Consider the following 17,531-nt stretch of genomic DNA (forward strand, 5'->3'; position numbering starts at 1 on the left):
CTACCGCTGACGGCCCCTTCCCCTCCCCAGGCCCAGGCTGGGTGGCTGCAGCACGACTACGGCCACCTCTCCGTGTACAAGAAGTCCGGCTGGAACCACGTCGTGCACAAGTTCGTCATCGGCCACCTGAAGGCAAGTGTGGCCAGCCTGGCCCCGCCCGGGCTCCCTCAGCCCTGCGCTCTGCAGCCGTGGCCGGGGACAGCACCTCTGAGCGCCCTACCTGGGCTGCACCCAGCAGGCAGCTGTGCAGACTTCTGGAGGGGAGATTACTGCCCCCCTGTGTTGGTTCTCACACTTGGCTCCCTCGCACTCGGGCCGATTGTGCTGTTATCTTCTGATTCTTTCTCAGGCCATCTCTTAGGCTCCTTGGAAATACGTGGAGTGCAGAAAGCAGATAGGTGCCCCTCAGTTTACGATGCGGTTGTGCAAGTTTAAAATATGCTAAATTGAGCCGGGCATGGTACCACACACCTGTGATCCTGGCACTTGGTAGGCTGAGGCAGGAGGATCGCCAAGAGTTTGAGGCTACATAGTGAGTTCAAGGCCAGCCTGAACTAGGTAGTGAGACCCTCTCTCAAAAAAACCAACAAAAAGAAAAGCTGAGTCTTGGAAACACCCGCCTTCCCGTCCTGGTGGGAAAGCTGTGGCCGCAGCCCCAGTGGGCACCGGGCTGGAGGGTGTGGACCAATGGGCAAGCGCTGTGTGCCTCTTCCCACCCCCACCCCACCCCCGATGTGCCTCTTCCCCCCCCCCCCCCCCCCCCGCCCCAGCAGACTGCCCGCCCAGCCTGGCCAGCAGGGTCTGGGAACTGGGCTCTTCCCAAGCCTGGGGAGGCGGAGAGGTTTGCACAGTTGGGCTTTGTTTCCTCTTCCTCCTGTGGATAAAACCTCCTCAGTCCTGGAAAGGGACATTCCCTCCTGAGAGTGTCCCCACCCACACAAAGATGGGCTGTGTCCCTTTCCCAGGGTAGGGGCCTAGGCTTTCACCATGGCCTGAGTCCTGGCCGCCCTGGGCACAGCGCTGGTGTCGGCTGGGTCCGGGCCTCCCAGGAGACGCTGATGCCAGTGGCACTCGGGTGGCAGGGCCAGGGTCCTTGGCTCAGGGGCGCGGTGCACCCCTCCTGGCTGTGCTCACACAGGGCTCCTCGGTGCTGGGTCCTCGGTCTCCAGCTTGGCACCAGGCGCTGAGCACCACTGTGGGGTGTGGGGGCTCCACACAGTGCCACTTCCTGAGGAGGCGGAGAAATTGTCTGTTTCATCACATACAGGGGGTCGAACCCAGGGCCTCTGTACTGAGCCATCCCCAACCTCTTGTCCTGTGTGACAGGGTCCTGCTCACTTGCTAAATTGCCCAGGCTGGGCTCGCCTGGCAGCACCCACCCTGCAGCCTCCCAGATTTCAGAAGGTCAGGGCTGAGCTTAGGCATGGAAACCATACACCTTGATTTCTCTTCCCCTAGAGCGTTAAATGTTTAAATTTGGAAAATCACTGTATAAAAATTCCAAGATTATTTTAGGTTTAAATGTCTTCTTTATTTACTTACTTAGCTACTTTTTGAGACAAGGTCTCACCGTGTCGTTGAGGCTGGCCCCAGTCACGATGACCCTTCTGCCTTGGCCTCCGAGTGCTGGATCGACAAGCGTTGTCCCATTGTCTTATTTATGCCAGAGCATAATTCATTCTACTTCTGCGTCACCATGAATTAATTAGAAACTGCACCAACTCCTCCCTTGGTTGGTAGAAATTGTGAATCTGAGCCAGGCCCTGCCCTGAGACAAGGTGGGCCGGGACCAGAGCCACCGTCAGCTCCTGGGCCTCGCCACCCCCTGTCCTCTCCCGCTGTGTGACCAGGGTGTCCACTCCCTCCAGCTCCTGGGAACAACGGCTCTATCCAAGCTGCACTGCCCGGCCTCGGCCTCGGCCTCCACAGTGGCCAGCTTAGGGCGGCAGGACACAGGCAGGGCCCGGCTGGTCACTGTTCCAGCAGGACAGCAGCCCTGTCCCCCCGACTCGCTCGGGGTCATCTTCCGCTCTCCTTCCCGTTCCCCAGCAGACGTCCTTGGGCCCTGTCTCCATTTTGCCCTGGCCTTCACCGTGCCTGCCGGTGCGTCCTAGGTGGGCAGCACGGCCTCCTGCTCCCCTTTCAGTCCCTGCTCCTGCAGGTCCCTGCTGGGGCTTTCTCATTTGTCTCCTCCGGGCAGTTTTCCCTCATGCCTCTGGACGGAATGTGTCACTGACCCCGAACCTTTGGGCTCTGCTGGTGTTGAGGCCCAGCGGTCGCAGGGCCCAGGGTCACGTCAGAGGCCAGGGCTGTCAGCATCCAGAGGCTGCGGCTGTGCCAGAAGTGCCTCTGGGGAAGACGTTTGCTTTGCGTATAGAAGCTTTTGTGTGTCTGGCCAGGCCCTCGGCCAAAGCAGAGCCTCTTCACCGTACACCGTGGAAGTGCACAGGGCAGCTGCTGGGTCTTCGCTGAACAAACGATCCACGGCCCAGGCTGCCACTGCCGCAGCTGCCACAGCTGATGGCTGGACAGCATTGGCACCCACGCCTCTGCCGCCACCGCCACGCCCGGCCCCGGGCAGTGCTGTCTCCGTGGATCTCATGCCGATGGAGCCTGTGCCAGGCTGGGGTCCCTGTGACGGGCTCCTTTCCCTCAGCACAGGGTGTCCAGGTGTTGCTGGCACAGCCGCACTCGTCTGGGTTACGTTCGTGTTGCTGAGACACAAGACCCAGCACCGCAGCTGCTGGGGGGTGGGCGAGAAGTCTAGGGGGGAGCCAGGAGGGAGATGGGCGTTTCCGGGGACCCCAGCCCCCATACAGTGATCAGCTTCCGAGGCGCACGAGACTCGGATGCCCAGTGTGGCCCTGATGCGCCCCGTGTGGCTGCGCCACTTTTATCCCCCACTCTGAGGACTTTTGAGGCTGCCGCGCAGATGAGTGGCATTTTCAGGAACGTCCTGTGGGTTCCTGCAAACGCATCCTCTCCCTGGGCCCGGGAAGGAAAGTGCTCGGCAGTAGAGGTCAGGGTGCTGTCTGCTGTCCCAGAAACACCGCCCCCGGCACAGCACTGGGGACGTGCGCTGCATGAGCAGGGGTGGAAGGCCCTGCACCCCTGAACCTACCGGGGTTCAGCCTTTGGCCAGCACCAGCCCTTCTTCCTTGCGGTGACCATGCTAGGGTGGGGAAGTAGGAGCTGATGTGCCCACTTCAGCGCCCCTGGGTTGCCAAGAAGCTGCTGGGCCGTGGCGCTCACTGAGCATCCCCGCAGGGCGCCTCCGCCAACTGGTGGAACCACCGTCACTTCCAGCACCACGCCAAGCCCAACGTCTTCCACAAGGACCCGGACGTCAAGATGCTGCACGTGTTTGTCCTGGGCGAGTCGCAGCCCCTCGAGGTATGGCTGGGGGATGGCGGGGACACGGGAGGTGCCCCAGGGAGGAGGAGCCCCACGGGTAGGCACCACACAGCGCATCCTGTGCCACGCAGAGTCCGGCCCAATTAGCAGGAGAGCAGGTTCTGCACCTCCCTGTGGGTGGACGGCGGCTCAGGTTCAGGGGGCTTTGCCTGAGCACCACAGTCCCTGCCCGAGGACCCCGCCTGGCCTGGTCCTCCCGCCCAGCAGATAATGAGCAGGGCAGAGGGCGCGGGCAAGTGTTGGTGGACACTGCCTGGCAGGTCTTGTGACCACGGCTGTCCTGCTAACACACCACTGTCTTGTTGGGATTGTGTGTGTGTGTGCACGCGAACATTGAAATTGTATGGAAATATACAAAATTTAAAAATGAGTCACCAGACGTGGGGCACACACCTGTAACCCGAGCACTCAGTAGGCTGAGGCAGGAGGATCATTGTGGGTTTGAGGCCAGCCTGGGTTCCACAGTGAGACCCTGCCTCAAAAAACCCAGGAAAAAAGTGAGCCTCTTATGTCCTTCCTGTGCCCTCACCCCAGCTTTGTGCCCTGGAGTACTTGATATTTCCTGTTTCAGCACACGTGTGTCCGTGTCAGCATGACGCAGAAGCCTAAGGCAGCCCCCTTCCGCCCTGTGACCTGGTCTGCATGGGCCAGGCGGTCTGCTTACCTGGACAGGAGCACAGGTGTCAGGCGTTGCCGTCTCCGTTGTGAGAGTGTGTGGTGCTGGGGACTGGGCTCAGGGCTGCATGTGTGCGTGCACGAGTGGTACATTGCATGTGTGCACGAGTGTACATGTACGAGTGCTGGTGTGTGTGCACGTGTGAACGTGTGGGTGAGTGCATGCATGACTGCGTGAGCACACATGAGTGAATGCATCTGTGAGAGCACGTGTGCATGTGTGTACGTGTGACTGCACACGTGTGGATGTGTGCTCGTGTGCGTATGCACATGTATGGGTGCATCCACAAGTGTGTGTGCACGTGCGTGAGTACCTGTATGACTGCGTGTGAGTGTGCGTGTGTGTGTGAGTGTGCGAGCATGTTTGTCTGGAGGCCGGAGTCCATTTTCCTCGTTCAGAACTGCGTGGCGGGCCCTGGTGTGGAAACCGGGGCCGGCAGGGGCTGGGGATTTAGCTCAGTGGTTCTGCCGCCTACCTTGCAAGCGCAGTGACCAGAGTTCCATCCCCAGTACCAAATGAAAAAAAGAAAAAAGAAAGCACATGGATTTTAGGACCAGGGATTTAGCTCAGTGGTTCCTGTGCCTGTCTCGCAAGTGCAAGGGCCCGAGTTTGATCCCTGGTACCGAAAAAAAAAGGGAAACTGGAGCGGACAAACTGGGCCCAAGGCCACATAGCCCTGGGCCGTGCCTGGCAGAGCCCGGGGCTGCTCAGGCCGGGACCGCCCGCTGTTCTTCTTGTATCCCTTCAGCCCAAGAGCACAGTACCTCCCTCTGTGGGCCTTCATGCAGGGCCCCTGAAAGGTCTGGAGGGCCCTGCAAGCCCACGTGGAGGGAGACTTTGCCCAGGGTTTCATGTGGGGCAGAGTAGGGGTGACTGGTGCACCCAAGCGGACGGGGCTGTCCCCCCGCTCTGGTGAGCCGGTCACCCCAGGCCCTCTGAGAGCGCCGCCCGCGGCCTGCCCCTGACAGACACAGTGGCCTCTCCGGCGGTGCCAGCCCAGTCCTTCCTGGGGGCGGCCAGGCCCCTTCTGACATCTTGCTTCCCAGGCTGCTCTTGTGGTGACCGTGCTGGCTCCTGCCCGAGGGTCCGGGTGTGAGCAGGTGCCTGCCAGGCCTCCAGCCCTCTCTAGCTCTGCCCACCGTCTTGGTCAGCAGGTCCCACTGCCCCTTCCAAGGGTGGAACAGCCCTGCACCCCGCGTCTGGTGAGCTGCCTGTCCCCTCCCAGAATGAGCCCTGGTCCTGTCTCCTGACAGCTGTGTCCCCTCCCGTGTTTTCTGACTGCGTCTCACAGCGCGTGCGCTCGCCCTGGGTGTGCCCCTGAGAGGGTTCGTGGCTCGTGCCCACTGACATCCCCGTAGGATTCAGTGGACTCCTTGGGGTTTTTGGGTAGATGATCATGTCTTGGAATTAAAGACAAATCTAGTCCTGTGTTTTCCCCAAAATAAGACTTATCTGGAAAGTAATAGGCCTTGAAAACCAGAGATCAAAGGTGCTAGTCCCAAGTGGCCCATCCCTGCCTTCCCTGCCTTACAGAGCAGCCATGAGCAAGAGAATCGCAACGCAAGGTAAGGCAAGGGTGGGCCAGCTGGAGCTGTTTGGTTTTTGTTCTTTTGAGACCAGGTTTCCCTATGCATTCGGGTTAGCCTGGAACTCACAGTGATCCTCCTGCCTCAGCCTTCCCAGTGCTGGTATCACAGGCATACACCAGCACACCCAGTGGGGCTGGCAGTTTGGATCTTGAGTTTTCAAGGCTGAGAATTTTCCTAGGTCCTATTTCCGGGAAAACAGGATCTCTTCCTTTCTGATGGTGACACCCTTGTTTCTGCTTGGGGTTTTAGTGCCTCGTCCTTTTTCTTGCATTTTGTGTCAAACCTGAAGGTCCCCCAGGCTCTTGTGGCCCTGGGAGAGGCTAAGACGGGAGGTTCAGCACCTCCCTGACCAGTGATGGCTGGCCGTCCCCACAGGGAACGCGCTGTCCCCGCTCAAGGCCAGCCTTGTGTGGACACCATCTCCTCTTGGGATCCAGCCACAGGAAGCCACCCCCGCCTGTGCCGGCATCCTGAGGGTGAAAGCACCGTTCGTGCTCCCTCCCAGGCCCTGCCTCCACCTCCCCACCATGGTTGCAGGACAGGGACTTCCTGAGGGGTAGAGGCCAGGCCCCAGCTGGGGGGATGCGGCTGGCTGGCAGGGCCGCCCCACATGCTGAGCACCTCTCGGCCCCCGCTCGGCCCAGGTCAGGGGCTAATGTCCACCCCTTTGACGGAGAAACCTGGGTGAGAGAGGCAACATGACCAGAGAAAGGGGGCATCCCATCTGCACCCCACAGGCCCTATGAAGAGTGCGTTTGTGGTGACTAGCTTTCCGATAAATTGAGAAGCTAAGCCAGCAGCGGGGGCAAATAAACCTCTCATCCCAGCACTGTAGGCTGAGGCAGGAGAATTGCAAGTTTGAACCCAGTCTGGGCAACTTGCCAAACTTTGTCTCAAAATTTAAAAGAAAAAAATTCATTAATTTTAAAAAAACGTCTGGGGTTAGTAGCTCATTGTGAAGGCCCTGGGTTCTGTCTCCGTCACTGCAGGGAGGGTGCCCCTCCTCCGGCCTCGTGCATTTGAGGACTCCTCTGACTGCTTGAGCTGTCACAGGATGGAGCCCAGTGTCGCCGGGCCCCTGTGCTCTGGGTTTTGGGAAAGAATGTGTTCAGGCTGCCCGGGACCTGTGTCCCAGACAGGCTGTCGGCCGGGGGCAGGCGTGTCGCCTTGTGTGTGCACACGTGTGTGACCCCGGTTGACGTCAGCACTCTGTCCCGGCCTCAGCAGCCCCCGGAGTGCACGTCCAGCCTCTGCTTTGCCTGTTTGCTTCCTGTTATAGTCAGCAGGATTGGGTGAGGAAGTACTTTAAATCAGAACACAGAACTTACCAGGTTATTTTAGGATAATTACACAAAGCATCAAATGTAAAGGAGTGCAAGAGATTAACCACACACTAGAAGCCCAAAACATCCATCCAAGGGCCGGATCCCAGCAGCTTCCCACACCAGTCCGGCGAAAGGCTTGGAGCCCAAGGCAGTGCCCCCTCGAGTCCATCCAGTGGCCTGGAGCCCACAGCAATGTCTCATGCTTGTCGGTATCGAGGATCTGCACCTGGAAGGCCCAAAGGCCAGGGGTGGAAGCCAGAAAATCTGTGCTCACGAGATGAAGAATCTCACCAGACTGAGGGATCCACATTGGAGCAGGAAGTGATGCTCACAGTAAAGATGAGAGCTCCCCTGATTGAAGCAGCAGCCATTCCCAATGTCAGGGACGCCCCGAGCTCCGACAAGAACAACCTAGTTCCGTCAGGAAAACCACCCGCACCAAGCTTCTCCTAGAAAATCAACAGCCCCATCTTCCCCTCCGGGTCTCTTTTTACCGCTATTGGTAGCGATCCTCAGGTGGATTCTCCACACTCAGACCATGCTGATTCGGTTCAGCTGGGTGTCACAGGTTCACTGTTAGTCCACTGTACTCCAGCTGTGAGACGTGGGGCCCTGAAGGCAGGGTCTACGCCCCTCAGCTCCTGAGGGTTGCTCAGCGTTGAGGTCCCCTGTGCCTGCCCTGCAGCTCGGTGGCCCTGCCTCCCTTGAGTTCCCCCAGCCCTGCTGAGCTGGGGTGGCCAGAGCCACAGGAAAGGGGTGGTCTCTGGGTCACTTCTCAACCGCTGGCTCCCGCGAGGGCTGGGAATGCTCGGGGAGGTGTCCCCCACTGACGCCTCCTCCTCGCTGGCTGCAGAGTGGGATCTGAACAAGCTCTGCCTCTGCTGTCAGCTGTGGACCGGGTGACATGGGTGCCTGGCAGGGCTGAGGCTGAGCAATGGCACTGGGAGCGGAAACCGAGTTCTATCAGAGTGCCAGCCCAGGCTCTTGATGGCACCCTTGGGTGGGCGGTCCCTGGGGCAAGTAGTTGAGGGCATCAGTGGCCAGCACAGCTCTTGCTGCCTGTGCTGTGCAGCAATGTGTGGGAGGCTGCATGAGTTGGGGGTGTGGTGGGCCTTAGAACAGGGCCTGTGGCAGGGTGGGCACGGCACGCCTGTGATGCAGCACCAGGGGAGGCTGAAGCAGGAGGAGTGCAAGTTCCAGCCAAGCCTTGCATCTGAAAAACTTAATGAGATCATGTCTCAAAATCGAAAATTTAGAAAGGACTGAGGATATAGCTTAGTGCAAAGGTCTGTTTCCATCTCCAGTAGGGAAGCAAGAGAGAAAAGAAGTGACAGGCAGCCTGGGCCGTTGTCTGGGTGTCACCTAGTTCTCCAGCCTTGGGGACCTGGGCTTCTCTCCTCCCAGGGGTGGAGCGGGGCCTGAGCTCCCACTGGGCACAGAGGTGGGAGGCTGGCCGGTGGGCTGGGCACGGCCCTCAGGCGTCTGCCCACCTTCTCCCCGCAGTACGGCAGGAAGAAGCTGAAGTACCTGCCTTACAATCACCAGCACGAGTACTTCTTCCTGAGTGAGTGCGCCCACCCGGCACCCCCACCATGCTCTGCTCCCTGCTCCCCTCCTGCAGCCCTAAGAAGTACGGAGGCGGCAGGTGGACAGCGGGCGCCTGACTCGCCTCTCTCCACAGTCGGGCCGCCGCTGCTGATCCCCATGTACTTCCAGTACCAGATCATCATGACCATGGTGATGCGCAGGGACTGGGTGGTGAGTGTCAGGCGGGCGCCGCCCCAGCCTGTGTCCCCACGGTCCGAGCCTGGTCACCCCACTCCTGGGGGGCGGCGAGAAAACGGCACATGGGAGGCATGGTCCCTGGGGCCCGGCCTTGGCGGTGTCACCGGGGGCCGGTGGTGGGTGCCGGGCGGGCCCCGCCCCAGCCTGTGTCCCCACGGTCCGAGCCTGGTCACCCCACTCCTGGGGGGCGGCGAGAAAACGGCACATGGGAGGCATGGTCCCTGGGGCCCGGCCTTGGCGGTGTCTCCGCCTGTGCCTGTGTCCGGGAGTCCCCTCTGCAGAGCCCTGGGTGACCCGCCTAAGCTGTTCCCCAGAGGCCCTGCAGAGCTCCTGACCGGCCTCAGCCTTCAGAATGAGTGTGGGACGCAGTTCAGCACCAGCAGCCGCCCTGGGCTCCCACCCCTCCAGAGTGAGGCTGTCAGAGGGGACCGGGACCCTTCCCTTCCCTTGAGCTCAGTGACTACTGGGAGGCCCCGTGGGAGTGGGAGCCGTCCACAGACCTGCCCTGCCCCAGCTCGGGGCTGACTGAACCCAGACCTCCTGGGTTGGGCAGCCCTTGTTTTGTTTCATTTCATTTTGTGTTTTGTTTTGTATCCCCGCTCATTTTTCTTTTTCTTTTTGTTTTCCTTTTTTTTTTTTTGTACTGGGATAGAGCTCAGAACCTTACACTTTCAAGGCAGGCGCAGTGCCACTGAGCTGCATCCCTGGCCCTCATTTTTTATCTTGAGACAGGGTCTTGCCAAGTTGATAAATAGCCCAGGTTGGGCTGGAACTCGCAGTCCTGCTTCAGCCTCCCAGAGTGCTGGGATTGAAAGTGTGTGCACTTGTGTGTTTCACAGCAGATGACTCTGGATGCAAATGCACAATATCACTTCTTAGTGTTACCGTGCTTGCTGCGGGGATGAGAGGACAAAGCCCTGACTAGGAAGAGCAGGACAGGAAGCAGCCTGTGTTCCTGACAGGCAGAGCCTGGGACATCTGAGACGCCCTGGGGGTGTCTAGGGCTCACAGCACTGGTCTGGAGCCCTCCAGGGTCACTGTGGCAGAGGGAGGGCACACCTCAGCTGGCAGGACCATGCTGGACATCCTACTGGGCCCTGGAGACCTTGGCCCAGGATCTGTCTGGGGTCCTCAGGGGCTCGGAGGGCTGGGCTCGGCCAGGGGCTTCCCAGGCCCCTCCTTCCTGGACCTTTGCTTCTGGGTGGCCCAAGAAAGGACAGTTGGCTGGCCAGATGGCACGTTCCCCTCAGCCGTTCCTAGCAGTGGAAGTCTGTGGAGGGCCTGTGGTTCCCCAGAGCTGGCTGGGGTGCTGAGGGGACCCACAGAGCCCAGAGTTCCCTGGGGCTGGGTGGAGCTGGGAGGGACAGCATCTGCCTGGAGTGGAAGCCACCAGCTGCCTCTGGTACCCGGGCAGGAGAGTGTTGGGCAGAGGGGTGCAGGCTGTACCCGCCCAGGGAGGGAGAGGGGGCGGCCACGCTGTGACTCCCCTCTGCCCCAAGTCGGAGGTCTGGACAGACACTCGGGCCCTGCACCCACCCAGGGCTGTCCCAGTTCAGCTGCCAGGAAGCAGCGGCTCCACATGCCGTTGGGCCCGGTGCCAGCCTTCTGGAGGCGCCGCAGCCAGGTGAGCCCAGCAGGGCGGCCCTGAGCCTCCTCTCCTGCAGGACCTGGCCTGGGCCATCAGCTACTACGTGCGCTTCTTCTCCACCTACGTGCCCTTCTATGGCATCCTGGGGGCCCTGCTTTTCCTCAACTTCATCAGGTGCCTCAGCTGTGTCCTGGCCAGGCGGGTGGGACAGGTGAGCTGGGGTGGCCACTCTGGGAATCCCTCCTGTGACCCTGACCGCTCCCCCAGGTTCCTGGAGAGCCACTGGTTCGTGTGGGTGACCCAGATGAACCACATTGTCATGGAGATCGACCTGGACCATCACCGTGACTGGTTCAGCAGCCAGGTGAGGGGCAGGGCCTCAGTGGTGGGCCCTGGGCCTCCTGCATCCTCGACGAAGACCTGGGCAAGCAGGGTGGGAACAGCACACTGCTGGGGCTGCGCCCCGCTCATCTGGTCTCTCCCCAGCTGGCGGCCACCTGCAACGTGGAGCAGTCTTTCTTCAACGACTGGTTCAGCGGGCACCTCAACTTCCAGATCGAGCACCAGTGAGTGGGGCTGGCGGGGAGGCCAGGGTGTCTCGCCCCCCTTCTGCTTGCACCTGGGCACCCATCAGTGGCTCCCTAGCTCTCTGGGGCCCTCACTTGCCAGCATCCCCACTGCCCCCAGCCTGGCTGGGCTCGGGGCTGTTCTCACGCGGCCGTCTGCGTCTGCAGCCTCTTCCCCACCATGCCCCGGCACAACCTGCGCAAGATCGCCCCGCTGGTGAAGTCGCTGTGTGCCAAGCACGGCATCCAGTACCAGGAGAAGCCACTGCTGCGGGCGCTGCTGGACATCATCGGGTGAGGACCCTGTCCGCCTCCCCCAGCCTGGCCTCCTGCACCCCCGCCAGCACCTGAGCCCTGGTCCCCGTCCCTTCGCAGGTCCCTGAAGAAGTCGGGGCAGCTGTGGCTGGACGCCTACCTCCACAAGTGACCAGCTGCCTTGGGGCGCCAGGGATGGGGTGACAGCCAGAGGGAGGGGACTTTGTTCTGAGGGTCGCCCTGGGGCTGGGGATGTCACAAGCGGTCATCTCCTTCCCTTCTCGCTGACCTCCTAGCCCGGTCCCGCCCGTGTCCCCGTCCCTGTCCCCAAGAGCAGGAGAGGTGGCCGTGGTGTGTGCCCCGTCCCTGCCTCCCGCTCCTGCCCTGAGGACCTTGGGCCGGGGTCCCAGGCCCATGCCTGTCTCCTTTCAGCCTTGGACATGTGGGTCTCAGGCTGGCCCACTCCCTCGGGGGAGCTCAGTGCTGGGCCTGACTGGAGCTGCAGTTCCCCCTGCGTCCTCCAGCACAGAGCCCTGGGTTCAGGAGCCCATCCTGCCCATGCCCAAAGCGCTCCAGCCAGAGCCTGAGGTGGCGTGGACAAGGCCACCAGGTCATGGCACCCACATGGCCTCGCGGGCACTCTCCTACTGGCTTTTTAATCTTTGCTGTTTTCACGTTTTCTACAGATGCATTCCGACAGGAGGGTGGCCGGGCTGGTCCAGGACAATCTGCGTTCTCCGGGCCGGGTGGAGAGGGCAGGCGGGCGGGTGAGGGCATGAGAGGCGGGCGGCCCTGGCTCGAGATCTAACCCACTAACTGGCCTCTCGCCCCGGAGTTGGGTCTCCCTCAGCAGCAGCCCCAGCCTGCTCCCCAAGGGCAGAACAAACCCATAGGGAACTGATCTTCATTTTTATCATATTGCATCCCCAGCCTACATTTTTGAAGAATAAAAGAAGTAATTTTATTCTCACTTCTGTGTGATTCAGCAGGAGCTGTGGAAGGCCCGGCAAGCTTCCCACTGCTGACGTCGGGTGTGGGCTTGGGGGGCTGGGGAGCCAGGTACGGGCCTGGCCTGGGGGTGCGGGGCAGATGGGCCCCACCCCGCGCCTCTCGCCCACGCCAGAGGCTCTGGGGTCTGAAGCAGGGCTGGGTGGCAGGGGAAGCCAGGTCACAGAGTGGCCCTGGATGTGGCCCCAGGCACTGCCCCGTGGCCTTTCCCGCTCAGCCGCCCGGCTCTGCCCAGTGCCCAGGTTACTTCCTGCCGCAGGTGGGACAGCCCATGGTCCACAGCTCCACACCATGGGCATCAGACCCCGACTGCTGCGGTCCACGGTGGGCAGCTGAGACCTGAGGGAAGAGGGACCGGCCCGAGGCCACATGGCTGCTCCTTGCCAGGCTTCCTGGGGCAGGTGGGGGCGGGGGCCCCAGACAGTTGGCAGAGTGGAGCAGATAAGGCTGGCCATGGGCGGGCGCTCACAGGCTTATCGCAGGGGCCACTCCAGCCTGCGGCCTGCGAGCTCCTCGGGCGCTGGGAGGGAGACATGGCCTTGGGCAAGAAGGGCTGAGCAGAGGTTGGCAGCCACCGACCCACACAGCCTCGACTGCTGTGTGTCGCTGCTCCGCCCCGCACAGGAGCTGCTGGGTCTGGCTGGCCCCGCCTGTGTGGGCCAGTTGTGCTTCCTGTGCCCTGGGACGCACGCCACCCAGCACGCCGGGACACCACAGCCACGCACGGTGTTGCACCGTCTGCCCCGTATGTGGTGTGGCAGGTGGGCTGCCAGCCACTGCATTGTGGGGAAGCCATGGCACAAGCCTGAGCTTGTGGGGCTGGGGCCAGCAGGAGCGTTGGTCAGTCCCCGACCTGCGGCAGGCGGGCTGGGTCCCAGGCCACCCACACCGAGGCCGTAACCTGAGGAGCTGCTCAGGGCTGCGGGTCACAGAAGGGGCGGCGGGGAGCACAGGGTCTCAGGCCCTGAGGAGCTTCCTGTGCTGTGTCCCATTTTGTTCTGTGACCAAACAAGAGACCTATGGGGGCGAGGAGCTGGGCTGAGTGGGGGTGGCCCATTCCCCAGGCGCCGGGGGCACGGAGGGGACCTCAGGGAGGGTCCCGGGGGTGTGCACAGTCGGGCAGGGACACCCAGGCAGGCCTGCCGGTCCTGCGCTTAGGCAGGGGCTCTGTTCAGGGGTGAGCAGTACCTCCTGCTCTCAGGAGCAAAATGAGACTTGGGCCCAGGGCAAGGGGTGGACCAGGCCACAAAACGTGACCCTTTTGTTTTCCATCACCTAGGAGGTAGCACTGGGATCAGGGAGGCTGAATCACTTTTCCCAGGTCACGCAACCTTGAGTCCTGGCCAGGGCAGGGCTTGGCCTCCACACCCCACCCCCATAGACCCCAGAAAGAGGGCAAAGGCTTCGTGGCTGGTGGGGTCCTGGCCTGGGGGTGTGAGCTGCGGAGGGTGCCCCATACCCCTACCCCAGGTGCCCAATCCAGCAGCTGTGTGGGCCTGGGCTGGGCAGGGGGCTCCTGGGTAGGAAAGGAGGGCAAGGAACCACACAGCCATCACTCCCTGCTCAGCACCCTGGACACCCATAGTCACGCGAGCAACAGGCTGGGCCTTGGGATGAGGTTCACAGGCAGAGCCGCCTGTGGGGGGCTTTGGGGGGGACACAGCATCTCCCCACCTCTGTGGGGTTGCGGGGGCAAGAATCACAGTACTTGGGCCTTTCCTCTCCACGGGGCGACCCTGGGGAAGTGGACCCTGCAGCTGGTGGGGGACCCTGCTTCTGGAAAAGCCCTGAGCAGACACCTGCACTCTGCCTCCACCCCTGGCACCCCCAGGCTCCCCAGCCAGAGAGCCGGGACAGCTCCCAGTCCCTAAATCCATTCACATTCATCACTCTGCTCCACAGCACTCTGGGTTGGCTTTTATATAAAAATAACAGTTTTCCCTGATTCTGGTGTGGGAAAACATGCTGTGCCGAGGTGTGGTTGCCACACCTCCCTCCGTGCCACAGGGTCCACGGGACAGGGCCTGCCGGTGGGCAGCGGTTCCTTGGGGGCGTAGGCTCGGGTCCCCGGCCGTCTGCCCCGACTTCACTGGTGGAGGTAGGCGTCCAGCCAGACGTCACCAGACTTCTTCAGGGACCTGGGGAGGGGTGGGGTCAGCGCTCCAGCACAAGGGCCCCTCAGCCCCCTGTGGTCTGGTGACCCCGAGTGCCCACCAGGGCAGATGAGGACAGGGTGAACAGTACGGCCTAGCTGGGGCCCGTGTCCCAGCCATCCCTGCAACCAGTTTTCCCTGTGGCCTCCTTCCCCTGGGCCCAAAGACAAGAGTCGGAGCCCCCATGCCTGCCAGCTCACCACTCACAGCCATGCAGGGAACAGACGCTGCGCAGAGATGCCCCAGGCCCTGGGTACCACGCTGGCCCCCAGCCTGGGCAGGAGCAGGAACCTGGGCTCCCCTTTTCGGCTGCAGCCTCCTCCCGGGTGCGTTGCTGTCAGAGCCCCTCCGCTTGGCACACCCCACACACAGGCCTTGCTGGCCCGTTCCCGCAGCCCGGGACACTGGCCCATGCAGGGAACAGACGCTGCGCAGAGATGCCCCAGGCCCTGGGTACCACGCTGGCCCCCAGCCTGGGCAGGAGCAGGAACCTGGGCTCCCCTTTTCGGCTGCAGCCTCCTCCCGGGTGCGTTGCTGTCAGAGCCCCTCCGCTTGGCACACCCCACACACAGGCCTTGCTGGCCCGTTCCCGCAGCCCGGGACACTGGCCCCCGGGGCGCCACCACAGCTCTGGAGGCTGGCACTCCCGCCTGGCCTCTGCAGCCCCCACCTGCCCCGCCCGCGGTGTCTGCTGGCTGTCATCCCGCCAAAGCATTTCCTGTGCCCAATGTAAACCACACCTCTCGGAGCTGCCCTGGAGCTGTGTAGTGTGCAGGGCATCCGGGGCCAGCACAGCCTTACCCAACAATGTCCACCATGGCTCTGAGGAAGGGCTTGACCTCGTAGAGCAGGCCGTGCCTGGCACACAGCGCCTGGACCAGTGGGGCCACCCTGCGGTAGTTGTGCCTGGGCATCGTGGGGAAGAGGCTGTGGGGACAGTGTCACATGCTGCAGTCACCAGGTGGGGTGTGGGCCCTGCTCCGCCCAGCCCGGCACTCACTGGTGCTCGATCTGGAAGTTGAGGTGCCCGCTGAACCAGTCGACGAAGGGTGATGGCTCCACGTTGCAGGTGGCCGCCAGCTGCCACAGGGTGGGCACAGTGAGGGGGGCTCGGCGCTGACCCCCCCAGGTTGCCCCCAGCTGGCACACCCACCTGCAGGCTGACCCAGTCGCGGTGCCTGTCCTGGCCCACGTCCCTAGGGATGTGGTTCATCTGTGTCACCCACACGAACCAGTGGCTCTCCAGGACCCTGCAGAAGTCGGTGTTACCCACCCCAGCCAGACGGTGAGACAGAGCCCGTGCCAACCCAGATGGCGGCACTGCCTGCCCTGCACCCCGCCCGCTCCTACCTAACGGCCACGTAGAGCAGCAACGCCCCGTGGACGCCATAGAAGGGGACGTAGGCCAGGAAGAAGCGGCCGTAGAAACTGGCAGCCCAGAGCAGGTCCTGCAGGCGGTGGAAGGTGGCTGTCGGGGCGCTGGACCAGGAGCCCCCTCCCTGGCGAGCCGGGGCCAGACCGCGGATGGCCTGCTGGACACTCCTGCCCACTCACCGCCCACTGCAGGCACACGAGCATGTATACCAGGTTCTCCACCTCGAAGTTCACCAGGGTGAGCAGCGGGGGCCCGACTGCAAGAGGGGTGCAGATCGAGGGGCGCTGCCCCCACAAGCAGACACAGGGCACCAGTGCCCTCCCGAGGACTGGTCCCCGTGAGAGCCGTGACCTTGGCCACCCCAGCAGATCAAGGCTCGGGGCTCAAGTGTCGGGACCGGCGTGACATGCTCGCCCCTGCTGGCCACCGCAGTGGCCCAGGGACGCTGCAGGCCGCGAGTGGCTGGGGCCAAGGACGGCGCAGGCTCGGGCACTGGCCGGAGCTGGGCACTCACGGAGGAAGAAGTAGAGATGCTGGCGGTTGTAGGGCAGGTATCTGCGCTTCTTCCGGCCATACTGCAGGGACAGGAGGCTGTAGGCGCTGCGGCCGGGCGGCGGGGCGGGCAGAGTGCAAAGACCCACCCACCTCCACAGATGACTCCCCCAGCAGGAAGACGGGCGCCAGCGTGACGTCGGGGTCCTTGTGGGAGACGTTGGGCTTGGCGTGGTGCTGGAAGTGGCGGAAGTTCCACCAGTGGGCGGAGAAGCCCTGGGGGGGCGTGGCGGTCAGGGCCGGCGGGCGGGGCGGAGCCCGCGGACACCTGCGGCGGCCCCGCCCTCACCTTCAGCTGCCCCATGACGAACTGCTGGGCCACGCGGTTCCACCGTGACGTGAGGAAGACGGAGGAGTGGCCGAGGTCATGCTGCAGACACCAGCTCTGAGCCTGCGAGAGACGCGGGTCGGGCCAGGCGGGCAGGGACCCTAAGTGCTCCGAACTGCTGGCCGCCCCGGCCCCACACTGGGCAAATGTCGGGCTCAGAACCACACCCCAGGCACAGGCCTCACCCTGCAGCCCTCGCTTTCTCCTCCTGGCTGGCAGAAGCCAGAACCCCCAGGCAGCCACGGAGCAGCGCCTGTCCCCATACTGCCGCCGGGCCCCAGTGGGACTCCGGTTCTCCCTTCCCAGAGCTGGATGTGAAGGTTCCCAGCCTGCTCACTCGGAACCGAGTGGACCAGGAGACCCGGCTCCCACTCGGAGGGCCTCGTTGCCCGGCGGGAGATCCGGAAGACAGCTGGCCTGTCCACTCTAGCAGTCCCATCATGTCCGTCCAGTGCCCAGCTGTGCCCTCCTGGCCCCACCTCTGTACTCAGGGTTATGACAGCCAACTTCCCCAGCTCAGGCTGTGCCGCTCGCTCTTCCACCTGCCCTGCACATTTGCCCACAGGCCACCTGCCTGGGCCCCACCCCTGCGCGGGCCCAGGTCACCTGGGAAACGCCCAGGATGAGGGCGGCGAGCGTGCTGGGCACCCAGCCGGGGCCCAGGAGGTAGACGAGCAGCCAGGCCAGCACCTCCATGGCCAGGATGTGGCCCAGCATGAGGGCGAAGAAGGCAGGGTCGGCCCTGAACAGCTGCATGTCCTTGGCCACCTGGCACAGGGCTCGGAAGTCTGCGAGGAGCTGGGCCTGTGAGGTGGGGCAGAGGGGCCGTCACGCGTGCGAGGTAACTCCTGGCCCCAGCCTCCGCCCGGCGGCGCCATCTCCCAGCCCAGGCGCGGGGTGGGCAGGGCCAGGGCACG

The 17,531-nt window shown here is 62.8% G+C and overlaps 2 protein-coding genes across 2 annotated transcripts in view; one reads left to right on the top strand and one right to left on the bottom strand.

The window, feature by feature from the left end:
* Window positions 1-12,162, top strand: part of Fads2 (fatty acid desaturase 2) — a gene marked incomplete at its 5' end in the record, with an annotated part of 12,543 nt that extends 381 nt beyond the window's left edge. The window contains 9 exons of the mRNA XM_033756579.1: window positions 31-132; window positions 3,268-3,393; window positions 8,508-8,568; window positions 8,686-8,762; window positions 10,454-10,551; window positions 10,645-10,741; window positions 10,864-10,943; window positions 11,112-11,237; window positions 11,319-12,162. Coding sequence (XP_033612470.1) covers window positions 31-132; window positions 3,268-3,393; window positions 8,508-8,568; window positions 8,686-8,762; window positions 10,454-10,551; window positions 10,645-10,741; window positions 10,864-10,943; window positions 11,112-11,237; window positions 11,319-11,370 — 819 coding nt within the window. The remainder of the gene's footprint in view (window positions 1-30; window positions 133-3,267; window positions 3,394-8,507; window positions 8,569-8,685; window positions 8,763-10,453; window positions 10,552-10,644; window positions 10,742-10,863; window positions 10,944-11,111; window positions 11,238-11,318) is intronic.
* Window positions 12,163-12,201: 39 nt separating this feature from the next.
* The window catches only part of Fads3 (fatty acid desaturase 3), a 13,813-nt gene continuing 8,483 nt past the window's right edge, over window positions 12,202-17,531 (bottom strand). Inside the window, exons 5-14 of the mRNA XM_010633146.2 lie at window positions 17,221-17,418; window positions 16,576-16,677; window positions 16,380-16,502; window positions 16,249-16,309; window positions 15,914-15,990; window positions 15,710-15,807; window positions 15,513-15,609; window positions 15,360-15,439; window positions 15,161-15,286; window positions 12,202-14,344 (exon numbers count right to left, since the gene is read on the bottom strand). Coding sequence (XP_010631448.1) covers window positions 14,293-14,344; window positions 15,161-15,286; window positions 15,360-15,439; window positions 15,513-15,609; window positions 15,710-15,807; window positions 15,914-15,990; window positions 16,249-16,309; window positions 16,380-16,502; window positions 16,576-16,677; window positions 17,221-17,418 — 1,014 coding nt within the window. The 3' untranslated portion in view covers window positions 12,202-14,292. The remainder of the gene's footprint in view (window positions 14,345-15,160; window positions 15,287-15,359; window positions 15,440-15,512; window positions 15,610-15,709; window positions 15,808-15,913; window positions 15,991-16,248; window positions 16,310-16,379; window positions 16,503-16,575; window positions 16,678-17,220; window positions 17,419-17,531) is intronic.

This window comes from Fukomys damarensis, unplaced genomic scaffold, assembly GCF_012274545.1.
Source record: "Fukomys damarensis isolate Sample0158 unplaced genomic scaffold, DMR_v1.0_HiC HiC_scaffold_27, whole genome shotgun sequence".
Classification (NCBI taxonomy): Eukaryota; Metazoa; Chordata; class Mammalia; order Rodentia; family Bathyergidae; genus Fukomys; species Fukomys damarensis.